We start from the raw sequence: 18,276 nt of genomic DNA on the forward strand, positions 1-18,276 counted from the left end.
TCAAACCACTGAGTGTGACCCTGAGAATCTCTGAGTATTGGCTGTCCTCATTGCACCTACATCACCACTGGGGTCAAATCACCTTAGGGGTCTTCTGGGGCCCGTTCCTCACTGGACCCCACTCATCCCCAATGCCCCATTGGGGTTACATTTACATTCACATGTATTCAATTAGCAGACGCTTTTATCCAAAGCGACGTGCATCTTATAGAAAATACAATGTGTGCATTATATTAGCAGAAAGAGAGACACAGATGCAGACACGTAATTAAGTGCAGTTAGGTTGTTTCTTTCCACCATATGAACCATGTTCGTCACTCGAGTGGATGCATAAAACCATCCATCCATCCATCTTCCTCCGCTTTTATCCGGGGCCGGGTCGCGGGGGCAGCAGTCCGAGCAGAGTCCTCCAGACTTCCCTCTCCCCGCACACCTCCTCCAGTTCCTCTGGGGGAACCCCAAGGCGTTCCAGGCCAGCCGGGAGACATAGTCTCTCCAACGTGTCCTGGGTCTGCCCCGAGACCTCCTCCCAGTGGGACAAGCCCGGAACACCTCCCCAGGGAGGCGTCCAGGAGGCATCCGGAACAGATGCCCGAGCCACCTCAACTGGCTCCTCTCAATGCGGAGGAGCAGCGGCTCTACTCCGAGCTCCTCCCGGGTGACTGAGCTCCTCACCCTATCCCTAAGGGTGCGCCCAGCCACTCTGCGGAGGAAACTCATTTCTGCCGCTTGTATCCGCGATCTCATTCTTTCGGTCATGATCCAGAGTTCATGACCATAGGTGAGGGTAGGAACGTAGATCGACCGGTAAATTGAGAGCTTCGCCTTATAACTCAGCTCCCTCTTCACCACAACAGACCGGTACAATGACCGCATTACTGCGGACGCCGCACCGATCCGTCTGTCAACCTGCCGCTCCATTTTTCCCTCACTCGTGAACAAGACCCCGAGATACTTAAACTCCTCCACCTGAGGGAGGAGCTCCCCCCTAACCCGGAGGGGGCAATCCACCTTTTTCCGACTGAGAACCATGGCCTCGGATTTGGAGGTGCTGATTCTCATCCCCGCCGCTTCGCACTTGGCTGCAAACCTCCCCAGTGCACGCTGCAAGTCTTGACTTGATGAAGCCAACAGGACCACATCGTCCGCAAAAAGCAGAGACGAGATCTCGCGGCCACCAAAACAGACACCCTCCGTTCCCTGACTGCGCCTAGAAATTCTGTCCATAAAGATAATGAACAGAATCGGTGACAAAGGGCAGCCCTGGCGGAGTCCAACATGCACCGGGAACAGGTCTGACTTACTGCCGGCAATGCGAACCAAGCTCCTGCTCCAGTCATACAGGGAACGAACAGCCCATAGCAACGAGCCCCGAACCCCATAATCCCGAAGTACCCCCCACAGGATGCCACGAGGGACACGGTCGAATGCCTTCTCCAGGTCCACAAAACACATATGGACTGGTTGGGCAAACTCCCACGAACCCTCCAGCACTCTAGTGAGGGTATAGAGCTGGTCCAGTGTTCCACGGCCAGGGCGAAAACTGCATTGCTCCTCCTGAATCCGAGGTTCGACTATCGGTCGGATTCTCCTTTCCAGTACCCTGGCATAGACTTTCCCAGGGAGGCTAAGGAGTGTGATCCCCCTGTAGTTGGAACACAATCTCCGGTCCCCCTTCTTAAAAAGAGGGACCACCACCCCGGTCTGCCAGTCCAGAGGCACCGTTCCCGAACTCCACGCGATGCTGCAGAGGCGTGTCAGCCAAGACAGCCCCACAACATCCAGAGACTTGAGAAACTCGGGGCAGATCTCATCCACCCCCGGAGCCTTGCCACCGAGGAGTTTTTTGACTACCTCAGCAACTTCAGCCAGGGTAATGGACGAATCCCCCCCCAAGTCTCCAGCCTCAGCTTCCTCTACGGAAGGCGTGTCGGAGGGATTGAGGAGATCCTCAAAGTACTCCTTCCACTGCCCGAGAACATCCTCAGTTGAGGTCAGCAGCGCACCACTTCCACTGTAAACAGTGTTCGTGGAACACCGCTTCCCCCCTCTGAGTCGCCGGACGGTTTGCCAGAATCTCTTTGAGGCCGACTGAAAGTCTTCCTCCATGGCCTCACCGAACTCCTCCCAAGCTCGAGTTTTTGCCGCGGCGACTGCCAGAGCCGCGCTCCGTTTGGCCCGTCGGTACCTGTCAGCTGCTTCAGGAGTCCCATGAGCCAGCCAGGCCCAATAGAACTCCTTTTTCAGCTTGACGGCATCCCTTACTTCCGGTGTCCACCATCGTGTTCGGGGATTGCCGCCGCGACAGGCGCCGGAGACCTTATGGCCGCAGCTCCGAACCGCCGCCCCGACAATGGAGGCGCGGAACATAGTCCATTCAGACTCAATGTCCCCCACCTCCCTCGGGACCTGGTTGAAGCTCTGTCGGAGGTGGGAGTTGAAGACCTCTCTGACAGGGGCCTTCGCCAAACGTTCCCAACAGACCCTCACTATGCGTTTGGGCCTGCCAGGTCTGTCCAGCTTTTTCCCCCGCCATCGAATGCAACTCACCACCAGGTGGTGATCAGTTGACAGCTCAGCCCCTCTCTTCACCCGAGTGTCCAAGACATATGGCCGAAGGTCAGAAGAAACGACTACAAAGTCGATCATCGACCTCCGACCTAGGGTGTCCTGGTGCCAAGTGCACTGATGGACACCCTTATGCATGAACATGGTGTTCGTTATGGATAAACCGCGACTAGCACAGAAATCCAATAACAACTCACCGCTCGGGTTCAGATCAGGGAGGCCGTTCCTCCCAATCACGCCCCTCCAGGTATCACTGTCGCTGCCCACGTGGGCGTTAAAGTCCCCCAGTAGAACGACAGAGTCCCCAGTGGGAGCGCTTTCCAGCACGCCCCCCAGGGACTCTAAAAAGGCCGGGTACTCTACACTGCCGCTAGGCGCATAAGCACAAACGACAGTGAGAGACCGTTCCCTGACCCGAAGGCGTAGGGAGACGACCCTCTCATTCACCGGGGTAGACTCCAACACATGGCGGCTGAACTGGGGGGCTATTAATAAGCCCACACCAGCCCGCCGCCTCTCACCTTGGGCAACGCCAGAATAGTGGAGAGTCCACCCTCGATCAAGGAGAGTGGTTCCAGAACCCAAGCTGTGAGTGGAAGTGAGCCCGACTATATCTAGACGGTATCTCTCAACTTCCCGCACCAGCTCAGGCTCCTTCCCCGCCAGTGAGGTGACATTCCAAGTCCCAATTACCAGAGTTGGCGCCCGAGGTTTGGGTCGGCCGGGCACTCGGCCCCGACCACCGCCCAAATCACAATGCACCGGCCCCTTACGGTTTCTCCGGCAGGTGGTGAGCACACCGAAGAGCGGCTCCACGTCATGGCTTCGGGCTGAGCCCGGCCAGGCCCCGTGGGCATAGACCTGGCCACCAGGCGCTCGCATGCGAGCCCCCCCCCCAGGCCTGGCTCCAGGGTGGGGCCCCGGTGACCCCATACCGGGCGGGGTAAACGAAAGCCTTGATTTTTCCTTCATAAGGGGTTTTGGATGCATAAAACTTTACCGGAATATCAGTACAATTCCTGATCGCTTTCCTAGTAATAATTTTTTTGAGATATCTATAAACATCTATATCACATTACAGGAGTAGCTGTGTAAAGGTTTATCCGGGCATGATTTTGAAGTTATAGTGCATGAACATTTACACCTTACGTGAACTTAAGAGATCAGCTGAATTTTGAATGATCAGTTGAGTTAATTGAATGAAGGGATGCTTTACATGCAGCACTGATGTTGGAACGTGCGTCGGGGAGGAAGTGAGACAGACTTTGCATCGCCTGCCCTGCATCCTCTTTTACTCCTTCTCGAAAACACTTTTCATTCAGCAGCCGAACCGCCATCTCCCCAAGGTTGAAATCGAAGGCGTTGTTATTAGACACTGCCTTGATCTTGTATTACTCAATCCCCTTATCCTTGATCGATGAAGTGAGTTATATCAAGCGGCTGATCCTTTGTGCCAGAAGGCGACTTTTCTATAAAAGTTTGGAGGATTCACAGGAATGGCCGTGGCACATTGCTGAAAGCTCAGACAGACAGCCATGGCGCTCATGTTCCACTGACTAAGGCTGTCAAACTCTTTGCCAAGTCTGCTGACGGACACTTTTTCTTCCAGCGCCCTGGAAAGGGAGCAGATGACACCCTGCCTGCAGCCCCCAAGGAAACCGCGGTGCAGGTGCTGGACACTCTTAGGGGCCAGAGGGTCATCGCGAGGTCAGAAAAGGATGGGTTTTACTATACGGGTGGGTACCTTGATCCTTAAATTCCTGTGATCTGGTCTCATTTTACTAAGAAACTGTTCTTGCGGTTCCTACAGTAAGAACATTAATTCAGTGAAAGCTATAGAAGTTTGAATATTGTGTAAAACCCATTGGAGTGAATGGTACTATTTGACTGCTCAGTGACGCGTGGTCCTGCTCTCCTAGGCACCGTGAAAAGACGCGTTAAGGGGAAGCGGGTGATGATTGACTTCATCAGTGGCGATTGCCAGATCATTCCCTTGAGGTTCCTCATCACTGTGGGAGGAGCAGGACCTTGTCCTCCGCTTGTGGTAAGCCCTCACCCTCATCCCAAGGTCTGGATGCCTTAAATTTTTACTATAGCTATCGCATGTGTTTATCCAAGTTCTTTATATTATTTACAATTCTATCTACTATTTAAATGATCTATTGTCTACATTTTCCTCATTATTACCGATCCCATTTGTACAGCTGTTCAGAGAATATATATCACCTCCCTCCAGGGTTCAACAGGAGGCCCTCCTTCATTATTGTCTTTAGCCTCAAAAAGTCTCTGAGCTATAAATTAAAATTCCAAACTTGACTGAATAAATTCCACAAACTGGACCTGAACTGCAGTCCATTTTGAAACCTAACATATATTTTATTGCTGTCCAAATATTGGACATAATCCTTTCTCTTTGGCACCCAAAGGGGTAATACTACTAAAGATCATGTACTTTGCCTGTATTCGTAAATGCTGACACCTTTGATGGTGCCGTAGGTATTGACCTCATGGTTCTTTCTGCAATGTTCCTCTCAAAAGATAGGAGACTCCGTATTTGTTGGTGCAGAGAAGCAGGGTGCAGGAAATTGCTTTGTCCCTGGGGTTGTTATAGCAACGCCTCGCAGACTGGAGCCTATTGACAAGCTGTACACAGTTTACAAGTTTGATGGCAAAACGATAAGACCCTCAAGGCCGGAATCAACAGCACATGCGGCTAAATGACAATGAGAATCATCACAATCATTACGTATGGAATATTCTCTATGCCTTGGTCTGCAGGTGCATGCAATGCGAAACAAAATCATTAAAGTCAGTCAGAAGAGGTACATGGTCACCTGTTGCTGCATTAGAGAGCAGCATCAAAAGGAGCAAGCGAGGTAAGTATTACCACATTCCTCACCTAATTTACTGCCTTTCACCCCAAATCAGAATCAATAAAGTCCAGCTATGTACACCTGTCCAGACCCTTTTAGACTCCCTCTGCGACCCATTTCTCTCCTGAGCTCCTAAATCCACCATAAATTTGCATGAAAATTTGCATGTCACGATCAGCTTTGGGTTTCCTACCAATTCCATATGTAGTTACTCATGCGATGTGGGCTCAGACGAGCCATGGCAACTGCGGTAGCTACCTGTTGAAAGTCACTTTGGGGAAAGGAGCTGTAGCAATTAGAAAGCTTGGGGTTTAGGAAATTTGGATTACCTGTCATTTTCGCAATTAGACTTAACATCTTTGGCACGGCGAGAAAACCGCAGTTCCCCATGAGACCATGGCATGGTAACTAATGTTCTGTGAACTAGTCTGAAAACACAGGGCTAGTAAGGAAACAAGAAAAATTCAATGGAAAAAAATCGGCAAAGGGACAAAGAAGACTTGAAATAACTAAGCTGGTTGTACCATGTAGCTAATTTTTAATTGACAGAGGCAGTATGCTGGTATTTTTATTACGATGTGGCTTGAGACTCAACTCCTCCTACACCCTCTACAGAACACCAGAAGTTGACCTGGGTCCCCAGCACAGCTATGGAACAACTGAGAGATTGGAACCACATGAAGTGAGGGAAACCCAGGCCAACAGGGCACGGGGGAGGATAAGAAGAAGACAGCAAAAGAGTTTCACAAACCAGGCCAGAGATGCAGGTGAGGCGGAGACGAGACGCAAAAGTGTTGCCGGTACACTTGGACCTCAACTTACAAACACAAATGGGAGCGGACCTCTGATCATAACTTGAATTGTTTGTAAGTCCTTAAGTGCGCTTTGCTGCCAACTAATGGCAGTGAATGGTGTCAGATGTCAAGCTATCAGTCCAATGGTAATAACGGTAAATGGCTTTGGAGAAAACTGCCTAAATGGAAAAAATAAATATTAGCAACCTGCTCATCACTTTTCCATTTGTAGGATTTTCACAGTCAGATTTTTTTTCCATCTTTGCTTTTTCCTCCGCTCACGCCAGAATTAACCTGTTATCCTTGCATAAGCAGAATGGTTCCGTATACTGCATATTCCAGAGCGCTAATAGACAACGGCTTTCTCACTTTGGGTACTATGATCAAAACATAACTCTGACCCTCATATTCATATCCCTTTGGCTGAGAGTCATGGAATTTCTGGATGGTGCTTATTTTGCCGGAGAGGGGAGGACATTCCACTGTGTCCTCTGGGGCGCAGTTCAGCCCCACCGTTGCCGTGCAGATGTGGCATTAACATTCCACGTGTGTTTTTTAACAGCCGTACTTGGTGGCCGGGGACACGCTGCAGAGATAGACAATGTTGGAGAAGAGCCCCTGAGAATGAACACACCATCCCCTCCAAGCAGCAGGCCAGCTACTCTGCTGCTGCAACCAAAGTCCCAAGTATGTCCCCTATCAGTCCCTTACCATGGTTACATTACCAGGCCTGGGCAGTGTAGAACAGGCACGGCTGAAGTCGACACATAATTACTGGTTTCACTTTCGCTTGTTTAATCACTACAAACAAATGGCAAATAAAGACGAATAGCTGTGATTATAACAGCAGGGCTATGGCACCACTGCTGATCTTATACTTTGAAGAATGGAGAGAAACGGCTTCAAGAACTATGTCAAAGTTGTTCAAGAAAGAGGTTAGCAACTCTAAGAAAAAACAGTAGATGCAGTTTAATTCCTTCAAAATTAACTCTTTTCTCTTTCATTTTTTAGGTAATAACCGCCACGCCCACACCTCCGAGCCGACACGGAACACCTGGGACGCAACGCAGACCGGGGCATAAAAGGCTGCGTCAGACCAGCAGCTGATGCAGAACCTTGTTCAGCCTCCTCATTAGCGACCTTCTAGCCATTTCCTGTTCCCGAACGCCTTCCCCGATCCCGTCCCTTGTTCCCACGATCCTGTGCCTCTTTATGATCATCGACCTCTTGCCTGTGTACCGACCTCGCCTTTTGGATTCTCCCTGTTACGACGTTCGCACCTCGAAGACCAATCGCCCGTTCTCTGACCTCCTCTCTTGGTTTTCCCCGAAGACACCACGTATACCGCTCTGCACTTGAGTTCGCCGCTTCCTTCCAGAGCCAGTCATGACAATAACTCTGGTTTAATTTTGTTTCAAAATAAAATTTTGACCTAAAATCGCAAAAAAAAAAATTAAAAAAAAAAAATTGTGTTTAGGTTTTTTTTGAAAAAATACTGAAATAATGATTCATTCATGCTTTGTTAATGATTATTTATTTCATTAAGTTACATTGCGCACTGCACGCTTTATATATGTATAACTTTGTTTCCTGGATTTTTGCACTAACAGTAATTTTTGTGATTTATGCCTTGTGTTTTTCTTTCTTTATATCCTTACAATTTATGTCATAGGCTGCTGAGAGGATTCACAGAGTAAGAATTTCATTGTATGGTGTAACAAACTGTTTACTGTACACATGACAAACTCCTGAATCATGTCCAATCTTTAAAAGTCCTCCTGCAGGCGAAGCGGCTGTTTTGAACAAGCAGAAGTCTGCAAGTCTTCATGTTGCTTTTTGTCAACAGAAGATGCAGAAATGTGCCACAGCTCTGTGGGAGATGCAGCAGCCCCTGATGAAGCCCCTGAAGGACAACGCTGGGCAGGAAGAACACCTGAAGCTTCTGGAGGAGCTGCAGAAGCTCCTTCCTCTCACCAGCATGGGCACAGAAACTGGTAAGCATTGAACCCCTTAATATACAGTGATCAAAGTAAGAAGTGGATTTAATGAATATATGAAGTATTTAATAGCCTAATGCCCCCTGCCCCCCTAAAGTTTAAAAAAAAAAAAAAAAACCGGTAAGCGTTGAACCTTCACGCCATCTATTAAAAGTCCAAATGCAACTGCAAGTACATGATTTTTACCATTTTTGGCATACTGTTATAGGAAGATCTTGAGTTAGTTTTTTTGTTACATGAATTTTGATTATTTAGCTGAGAAGGGTTTAATTGTTCTATAGCTGTTTTGAACTAAATGTCCATAACAATTATGCTCCCATAATAGCAAAATAATACTGGGAACAAGTCCCTTGTTCTTCATAAAATTACATAAAATGGATTTATTCAAACAGGGCAGGGAATAAACAAAAGGCTGTTGCATGCTTACCAGTGTTTCCATATATAGATGTGTGCTAAACCTGTCTGGCTGGACAATGGAACAGAAGCATTAATTATGTACGCTGAAATTTGGTGAAACAATAATGTGCCATATTGATGCTTACCGAAGGGAGTACTGACCAGCGTTTATAAATTCCTGCTTATCGTATTTCATGCTGACTCGGATATTCCCTCAAACCCCTTTTACCGCCTCTACTTTCATTAGCATGAAAACAGCAAACCTATTCAATTAAACACCTGGATATATTTGCATTTGACCCCACTCCTCACGGAAATGTCAAGCTTGTTTTGGTATGTGGGAGCTGTGGAGGTGGATGGGTTGTTTGCGTTTAACGTGTTTATGATATTTTAATACAGGAGAGTCTTGATTATTGCTCCTCAATGGGAGCGGCAGTGAGCCAGATAGCAAAAAAGGACCATGAGTTGTATCTAGAAAGGGATATCTACAGTTTTTTTCTTAGAGTTGCTAACCTATCTCATGTATAACATCAGCAGCGGTGGCTTCGCTTTGCTCTTCTCAACCAAAGATGCGAGGTCAAACATGAGCTTACTGAAATATTTATATCGCTGGCAACGTGACTGGTGCGTTTCGGCCTCATGACTTCATCAGCGTGACATGTTCGTCACGCTACGAAAAATATAATTATTCTGCGAGCTTGTGTGTGCTCTCCTATCTTCGCTTTTGTTTCATATGTAATGGGGTTCTGAGTAGCCAGGCCTTTAACTGCATTCTTACACTAAGTTGAGCACGTCTTCTGTTTTTTTCAATATCTGACTTTCACTCTGATGTCCCACGACTCATATGTTCACGACTTGACACGGAGCCTTGTTTTGAGTTTTTTTTTTTTTTAGTCTTTGTTAGTTGTGTCCTTAGGGGGCGCAGTGGCGCAGTGGGTTGGACCGGGTCCTGCTCTCCAGTGGGTCTGGGGTTCGAGTCCTGCTTGGGGTGCCTTGCGGCGGACTGGCGTCCCGTCCTGGGTGTGTCCCCTCCCCCTCCGACCTTACGCCCTGTGTTGCCGGGTAGGCTCCGGTTCCCCGCGACCCCGTATGGGACAAGCGGTTCTGAAAATGTGTGTGTGTGTGTGTGTGTGTGTGTGTGTGTGTGTGTGTGTGTGTGTCTGTGGTTGTGTCCTTTTTTTCAGTCCAACACCCAAGGACAAGGTGATGGAAGAGAATCGACCTGTAGATGTGACTCACCATCGCACCATCTCAACAGTATTCACGACTTGACATTGACCGTCAGTCTTTTTTTTTTTTTTTTCTCCAGGACACTACTAACAAAGGCTAAAAAAAAAGAAAGGGACAAACATCCTTGCTCGATGCTGCAGGCAGTTCTAAACAGGACGGGTTTTTAATCAAAGGCATTTTGTCGCCGGAAAACGTGGAAAGCTGGATAACAGAAGACTGGATAATCGGGACTCTTTATGATTATAACTGACTAATGCACTCATTTGCTGTCTATAATCGCTTGTCCTAAGATAGGTTATGGCAGTGCAGAACATATCCCAGAAGCAAAGGATGCCAGACAAGGCAGGTGTTGTATTTTTATTGTTTGAGTTGGTGTTGTTGATGTTGTGTGGAAAGGTGTTGTTTGTATTTGGTTGTCAACTTGTAATTGCTGATGAATGATTGGCATTGAGTTTAATTGTACAATTTGAAATGCGATTTATAGAACTGCCACTAGATGTCCATACGTTAATTACGTTCCTTGGTCTTTTGCGTAAATGAAAAAAGAAGTAGAGAAGAAGAGTTTGGCTCAGAGTGTACTGCCTCAGAGCGTACAAGTGGAGCGACGGATGTTTGTTGGTATTTTAATTAAATGTAACGTTTTATTAGAAACCCAGGAGTCGGTCTCGTCATTTGCGAACTTGAGAAGCTGCAACGTGGTTTGTGACAACAGCAGGACACATACTTGATGGGACACCATTGTCCTACACTGTTGACTAAATCTGCAGAACAGTTGTTGTATCAGCCACGAAACTCACAAGAAAACTGCTTTATTGGTTCATATATAAGGTCATATTGATTGGACCTTCTGCATTAGTAGCCCCACAGTGGCTGTACCTGGGCCGCATTTTGCCCATTGTACTCTCCCACATACCCCCCCGCCCCACCCCACCCCACACACTCATACAATGCCGAGTGCTTTGTAAGGTCTCCGCAGCTGATCCTCTAAAGATCTTGTCTCCATCTGAGCCTGCGGCCTGACCCGATTAGAGTCCAGTCCTTCTTGACTACATTTAACACCCCCCATTCCGCAGCTTCAGCCACTTGCAGTATTGGAACATAGTGACAGAGCTGGGAGAGAGGGAGTGGCTGCAGTGCCCCCCCCCACCCCCCCCCGTAATTCAGAGACATACCCTGGTGACCCCTGGGTTTTACACAACAAAACTATTAGCCTGCAGCCTGTCGGTTCTCGTGCAAAGAGGATTTTAATTGATCCCACTGCACCTGTACGGCACTCTGCCACTAAACAAAGAGGGTGGGAAAACTGCTGGTGCAGAAGGATACCCCCACCACACACACATACACAAAGACTATGCTTCTTATGGAAGACTTTACATTTATTCATTTAACAGATGCTTTTCTACAAAGCGACATCCAATGTTTGACTAGTATTTAGCTGAAATCTTTATCCAACATGACTCATACTGTTAGACATAGTACAGTAAACTACCTACAGTCATTCACTCATCTTTACAGCGGTGCAGTATAACACACACATAATACAGGAAATTTAGAGTCTCCAAATCACATCAATCACATCTTTGGACTGTGGGAGGAAACCAGAGCATCAAGATGAAACCCACATAAACACGAGGAGAGCACACAAACTCCACACAGACTGAGCGGGGATCGAACCCATGTCCAACCCAAAGATTCTGTGATGCACCAGTACCACCTGATTATCTGTCAGTTATCTGCATACCTAAAGCCAAAACCCATATGGCACAACACTAAATTTGATCTTATCAAAAAAATATCAATAAGTGGTCACAGTTAAATCTGATCTAATCTATTCAGACGACCCATAATGCAATGGTAAGACAAGCCTTATTTTATGCAAATGCTGCAGTTTATTCCTCCAGTCATTGTTTACTGGGCCAGTAGGTGTACCATGGTACCCTATGTCTGGAAACATGTGAAAATGAAAACGAGTGCTATCTCTGACTCAGAGCCAAAGCGTCTTCTCTCCTGTGAGACACAGCTGCTTTGCCTCTCATTTCGCGTCCAAATGCCATCAATAGATTAGCAACAATCCCATTGCTGCTGCTTATCCCCCAGCTAAGAGGGGCTGTGCTGTCTGCTTTAACTACTGAAAATCCTCTGGCACAAATAGATTGAACTGAGGGAAGAAAGAAATCATAGATCTTTGAAGAAAAGCAAGATTATTTTTGCCTTTAGTCCCCAGAGGGGGGAAAATAAATTAATTTCTTCTGTTGCCTTACTGGGGGGGGTGGAAATGGTGTGGTGGCGCAGCAGGTTTGGCCTGGTCTTGCTCTCTGGTGGGTCTGGGGTTCGAGTCCTGCTTGGGGTGCCTTGTGATGGACTGGCATCCCATCCAGGGTATGTGTGTGTGTCCAGCCTGTGTTGCCAGGTTAGGCTCAGGTTCATCATGACCCCGCTTGGGCCAGGTGGTTTCAGCCTGTGTGTGTATTTGTTTCCTTATGTCATCGTGGTCAATTTTTGTACACACAAGCAATTCTTGAACACACATTTCAAATCACATCAATAAAATAACTATAGATTAAAGAACATACATTTTCTTTTGAGAGCAAAACTGTATTCCATTTCCGTTTTATGTGCAATTCATTTCTATGTCATAGTCATATATCTAGAACACAGGCTGGTCAACGTGACAGAGGAGAAAACTAGAAAAAATTGTATTAATAAAAAGACATACAGTCCTGTAAATATGAATAATGTAACAACTTGCTGTATACTGTATAGCAGTATTATAAAATACATTTTAAGGATATATTTTCATAATGAGATTGATGAGACTTTTTAATGTCATCTACAATCTCTGTGACATTTTACGCGCGAGTAACAGAACTTCTGTTCTGCCGCTGAAAGTACTTCTCGGGATGATGTCTAGGGATGGGTAACGTGGTCTCTGTTTATATCTGGCCCAATTTAGCCCACTCTCCCATTAAATAATCCCAGGGCTATTTCAGCCCTGTGGTATTTTTAGTGCTCTTCCATAGCTATCCGCTTTTTGTCCTGGCAGGCAGTCTGCGCTCCCTCTGGTTCCCCCACGTTGCACCTCGGTGAGCTCTGAGTTAAGCTGGTCTCGTGGCATTGTCGAGTTACCCCTGGCTCCAAGAAGTGGAATTATGGGGCCCAGGTGGGAGGAGGAGGAGGCCTAATCTGAGATTACAGGTGAATCTTCTCAGATTGCATGTAAGATCTCCCTGGTTCCTTTAGAGCGGCACACGTTGGTCCAACTTTTGTCTTTCTAGAAGGTTCTCTGGGGACCTGTGGTGTCCCCTCAACCGCAGTAATGTTCAGAGCATTTGCCAATAAAAGCTATTCTTTGTTTAAACTGCAATGCATTATTTTCATGATGTAAAATCAAAATAGACTGATTTTTTCATCAAACTTCTACGTGAAAAAAATATATTTTATGTTTTAGCTGTTTTGTTTAGTTTTGCACTGTAAAATAAAGTATTTGTTGAGGAAGGGGATTTTTTCCCTTTTTATCTGTTTAGATTGTATGTTATTGGGGAGATTTTTATTATGAATCATTTCCTACTAGTGATTTTTTCTTTAATTTTCTCTTGATAGTTTATTTTACTTTATATTTTATATTGTGTTGAATGATTTTATATTGTGATAATGTATTTCATGTAAGGGGGTGTGATGGCTCAGTGGGTTGGACCTCCGTCCTGCTCTCCGGTGGGTCTGGGGTTCGAGTCTCGCTTGGGGTGCCTTGCGATGGACTGGCGTCCCGTCCTGGGTGTGTCCCCTCCCCCTCCAGCCTTACGCCCTGTGTTGCCAGGTTAGGCTCCGGCTCCCTGTGACCCCGTATGGGACAAGCGGTTCTGAAAACGTGTGTGTGTTTTAGTATAAACCTTTCTGCTTTTGTTGTACTTTTTTCACATCTAGGGAAAATTTCAAGGTGCTTTATTATACACCTGATGGTTGAAGAAGGGCAGTAGACGTGGGTTGACAACTGAGTCTGCCAATTGTGCTTTTATTTTCAGGGGAGACTGAAACAAACCAAATTAAGACTCTTAAAGACTGAAAATCAGTTTTATTGAACTGAAACTCAATTCAATTCAATTCAGTTCTATGTGGCACCTAAAGTGATACACAGCCCTGAACTATGGTGATATTAGAGTTGACACAAGTGCCAGTGGAAAAAAGCAAAGAGAAAATAAATATAAATAGTCTGCCTGTGCACTGATAATAAATTAGTCAGCTGATACCTATGGAAACGAAAACAAAAATTCCTAGGCCAACAAACTAGGGGAAAAGTGAACCTCTGAAGGTCCAAGTACCAGTTGTGGGCCAGCACCCATGGGCATTCAGTGGGTCCATGTGGGGTGCTTCTAAACAAATAACTACACATACACATTGTCTGAACCGCTTGTCCCATAGGGGGTCACAGGGAGCTGGAGCCCAACCCGGCAACACAGGACGTAAGGCTGGCGGGGGAGGGGACACACCCAGTACAGGACATCAGTCCGTCACGAGGCACCCCATGCAGGACTCAAACCCCAGACCCACCGGAGAGGAGGACGTGGTCCAACCCACTGCATCACCGCACCCCCCCTAACAAATAACTAAATAAAAATTTTAAAAAGTCAAAATAAAATATACATTAATGAATTCACTCTTTGGCACATAGAAAATGCTGTCCACCCCAACGCCACTGTGACCAGTTCCGATGTACTGGCTTTATTCTAAGAGCTTCTCCTCACTGACTCTTTCTCAATAAGCCCGTAAGCCCCTAAGAGACCTCATAAGAGACCTTATTGTTGCTGAAAAAAAGTTGTACTTGTGTAACAGTCCTATTTGTTTCTGAATCCATAACCTGGACAAAATATTCATGGTTTTAGATAATTAAATGCCTTTTTTTAGTTGTCTACTTTGACTCATCTATGGCTTTACCTTACATGTTGGCAGGTCATTCTGTAGGAATACCAGAGTACATGACCACGGTAAGAGTGCTGTTACCCAAAGTGAGCCCTGGGCAGGAAGTGCTGGGACGATGGTCACATGACGGATGGTATCACCGCGGTAAGTGACAACACCTAACAGCTGGGGCAGAAGGCAGACATGTGGCTGTGGCTATGGCTGGGCCTTTGTATAGACACTGAAGCAATGTATTGTGGGTCCTTGCCAGGTTTAGTGCTCCATGTGTGTGATGACCAGAGCTTCATCCTGCAAAATGGAGCAGGGATGCTGGAGAGGGTCTGGAGGGAGGACATCATTACTAAGGGAGATGACACCAGCCATGAGATAAAGGTCCGACATGTCCCCTAAACCCTTACTAGGAATCATTCTGTTTTGTTGAAGCGATGGCATTAAATATTTATTGATCAAAGTAAGATTCCACAGTGGGTTTCTATTTGCTATCATGTGCTTCCTAATAGGTAGAGCACCCTGTCATCAGTGCCCACCCTCTGTACCCTGGTCACTATTGTCCAGCAACAATCCTGAGCATTCCTGGAGACCTACAGATCAAGGTAAGATTTATGTAGCGCTCCCTGAAAGCTCCAAATGACACTGGACACAGAGCATTTCTGCCACTCCTTGTTTATGTTGACCCTTGGTTCAATCTATGTTGAAGGTGCGCTACTACGACGGCTCGGAAGCCACAGTCCCCAGGGATCAGGTGTACTTAGTTCCTGCTGAGAAGTTTGAGCAGGATGTGGCCTATGCCTTGGAGTGTGAACAGCGCTGGGTTGGGGAACCAGTTGTAGCCAGATGTGACAACACAGGGACCTACCACCCTGGTAACAGATGATACACACACATCATCCGCATTGTTTCATCAGTTTAAATATGCAATATATCAAGTGCATTTGCATAAATAAATATGCTGCTCATGCATTGTTTTGGTGGTATTGATAAAAGGTACACTATTGTAAACACAATTGGTAGCACCATCATTTAAATATTATTGTTTAATATTTTTTAACATAAAGACTTTTTCTATCCTCTCACATTTATCGCTGTAGAAATTCCCTCTGGATAGATGTAAGAGATAATGTACGGAGATACTGTATCAGTTAAATTTTTTTTAAATTACTGCTGCTGACATGTGACCCACAGAGGAAATTAATAAAAATAAATTAATAACCACTGAGATAAGTATGTTGTCAGTATAATTACCATCCTAAAGACAAAATTTTTTGTCAGAGGAAACGGAGTAAGTGTTTGGACCATTTTTCTGTTTCTGCCCGAGCAGCGGAGGTGGAGCAGCAGGTGGGAATTGGGAGGCAGTACTTGATCCGCTGGGCCGATGGAACCAGCACTGTCCAGGACAGGGACCGCATCTTTGGGAAATGGAGCCCGTGGCGCATCCTTGTGGTGGGGGACAATGTGCTAGCACCCGCTGACCCAGCCTCACACACCTTCATTCCTGGTGTCATCCATGGATTACATGGGGCTTTTGTGTATGTACAGTTCATAAATGGTGAAAGGTATATGACATTTATTCAGCTTTGTACCAAATCTCAGTGTCTACCTGCAGTACTTTTTAAATTTAAATCTAAATAAGTCTATTAAGACTTAATAGGAATTTGAAAAGCTGCTTTTAAATACACACACACACACACACACACACACACACACACACACATTTTCAGAACCGCTTGTCCCATACGGGGTCACGGGGAGCCGGAGCCTACCCGGTAACACAGGGCGTAAGGCCGGAGGGGGAAGGGGACACACCCAGGACGGGACGCCAGTCCGCCGCAAGGCACCCCAAGCGGGACTCGAACCCCAGACCCCACCAGCAAGCAGGACTGTGGTCCAACCCACTGCGCCACCGCACCCCCTGCTTTTAAATATGCTGTATGAAATAAAAATAATATGATTGCTGTTAAGGGGGGTGCGGTGGCGCGGTGGGTTTGGCTGGGGCCTGCGCTCTGGTGGGTCTGGGGTTCAAGTCCTGCTTGGGGTGCCCTGCAATGGACTGGCATCCCGTCTGGGGTGTGTCCCCTCCCCTTCCAGCCTTGCACCCTGTGTTGCCGGGTTAGGCGCCGGCTCACCGCGACCCCACTTGGGACAAGCAGTTTCTCACTGTGTGTGTGATGATTGCTGCTATTATGAGACTACTTAATAAGCTCTTATAATGTAATTACTTTAATCTTGTGTAACACTTATACTGCAGGTTTTCAACTGATAGGTAAAGCTCTCCTTTGTATTTTAGACTCAACACAGATGCTTGTGTGGCATGCTACTTCAGAATTTATATTCTGAACTGAAATTTCTTTTGAAGTGCTGTGTGAGATTATAGAACGTCGTAAAAATTTTACCACTCATATTACACATGCTGGTGAGTCCACACTCTTGTAATATGTGCACTATATCAATGAAGCCTGTATAGTATTTTTGATCAACTTCATTTGTTGTATCATTTGAACAGGTGTCTAGAAGGTGAAAAAAACGTAGTGAATGAGTATGATGCTGAAACAAAGGGAAAGGGAGGTGTGCGCAGAAAAATCCATATATATCCTTCCAGCTTTGTGTTTGAAGCCCTGCTCTGCCAACATGCTGTATACTTGTAACTACAAAAAACAAAGCCACCTGGAGCAGTGAGGTGGAACCCTGTAATAAGTACTGGGGAAATTATTTCCAGTGATGCGCTTCTCTTCGTGTCTTGACAGCTGTCACCGTGCAGAAGCACACCACTGCTTTTGGATCTCAGAGGAGCAGTGTGCCAGAGAACACGTGCCGGCCGGCAGCGAAGGTGGAAGAGGAGGACCGTGAGGAGGGTGAAGAGCACCCAGAACACACAACTTACCCCTCTGAGTCGGATGCATCCACTCACTGACCCCATGCTGTCCTCTGCCCTCAGCAGGAACCTATGACCTCTTCCACTGTTCACTTTCCACCCTGGTCTTTTACCCTCTGAGACCTCAGATGAGGCCACATGCCATTTCAGATTGTTGGTAAGAGGGATAAAAACTAGTTTAATGCATTCTAGCATGTATGGCAGTATAATTGCATTAAGCCTTAGGCATTCTGCTTTCAGTAGTTTGTGTATTATACTATAATACACTCTTGGGTGAGGTGAGGCCTGGGCAAAAAGGCCTCGCTGCCCCTTCTCTCATAGGGCCCGTTGCCACCTGTGTTGTTGTTGATCGTTCTCAGGTTAATACTTTTATTTTTCACACTGCAGGTTATTTCTGCTATTCTCCGGTATTTCAAAATGTAAGCTTTGCTCTCGTGTATTGTGGTTAAACAGGGTAAAATTTGCTACAACCTCTGTAAAGCAAAATGTCTGCAAATAAAGGTTTGCTCCTATGACTAAGTAGATTTTTTGTTATTTAGCACAGTTCGTTACCCGAAGAAGTTCACATAGACTACAATTTGACATGTAAGTCATTTTTGTGCTGCAAAGGAAAAGTAGTTGATCCTTCACACCTA

At 46.4% G+C, this 18,276-nt stretch overlaps 2 protein-coding genes across 6 annotated transcripts in view; both read left to right on the forward strand.

Moving 5' to 3' along the window:
• The window catches only part of vwa3a (von Willebrand factor A domain containing 3A), a 31,940-nt gene extending 24,315 nt beyond the window's left edge, over window positions 1-7,625 (forward strand). The window contains exons 23-30 of the mRNA XM_029251317.1: window positions 4,178-4,304; window positions 4,488-4,612; window positions 5,107-5,244; window positions 5,347-5,444; window positions 6,057-6,208; window positions 6,798-6,922; window positions 7,247-7,278; window positions 7,616-7,625. Coding sequence (XP_029107150.1) covers window positions 4,178-4,304; window positions 4,488-4,612; window positions 5,107-5,244; window positions 5,347-5,444; window positions 6,057-6,208; window positions 6,798-6,922; window positions 7,247-7,278; window positions 7,616-7,625 — 807 coding nt within the window. The remainder of the gene's footprint in view (window positions 1-4,177; window positions 4,305-4,487; window positions 4,613-5,106; window positions 5,245-5,346; window positions 5,445-6,056; window positions 6,209-6,797; window positions 6,923-7,246; window positions 7,279-7,615) is intronic.
• A 291-nt stretch (window positions 7,626-7,916) lies between these two features.
• Window positions 7,917-18,090, forward strand: LOC108933051 (uncharacterized). Of its 5 annotated transcripts, none has more exons than XM_018749855.2 (7): window positions 7,917-8,229; window positions 14,803-14,916; window positions 15,023-15,144; window positions 15,273-15,365; window positions 15,470-15,635; window positions 16,088-16,212; window positions 17,514-18,090. In XM_018749855.2, the coding sequence occupies exons 1-7, from the start codon at window positions 8,085-8,087 to the stop codon at window positions 17,715-17,717; spliced, it is 969 nt and encodes a 322-aa protein (XP_018605371.2). In that variant the 5' UTR covers window positions 7,917-8,084; the 3' UTR covers window positions 17,718-18,090. The 5 variants fall into 5 exon arrangements, with proteins under 5 accessions (XP_018605371.2, XP_018605369.2, XP_018605372.2 ...); XM_018749853.2 differs by having other exon boundaries at window positions 16,088-16,325; window positions 17,514-17,688; XM_018749856.2 differs by having other exon boundaries at window positions 16,088-16,298; window positions 17,514-17,688.
• Window positions 18,091-18,276: the final 186 nt, after the last annotated feature.

This window comes from Scleropages formosus, chromosome 1 (genome assembly GCF_900964775.1).
Source record: "Scleropages formosus chromosome 1, fSclFor1.1, whole genome shotgun sequence".
Taxonomy (NCBI): Eukaryota; Metazoa; Chordata; class Actinopteri; order Osteoglossiformes; family Osteoglossidae; genus Scleropages; species Scleropages formosus.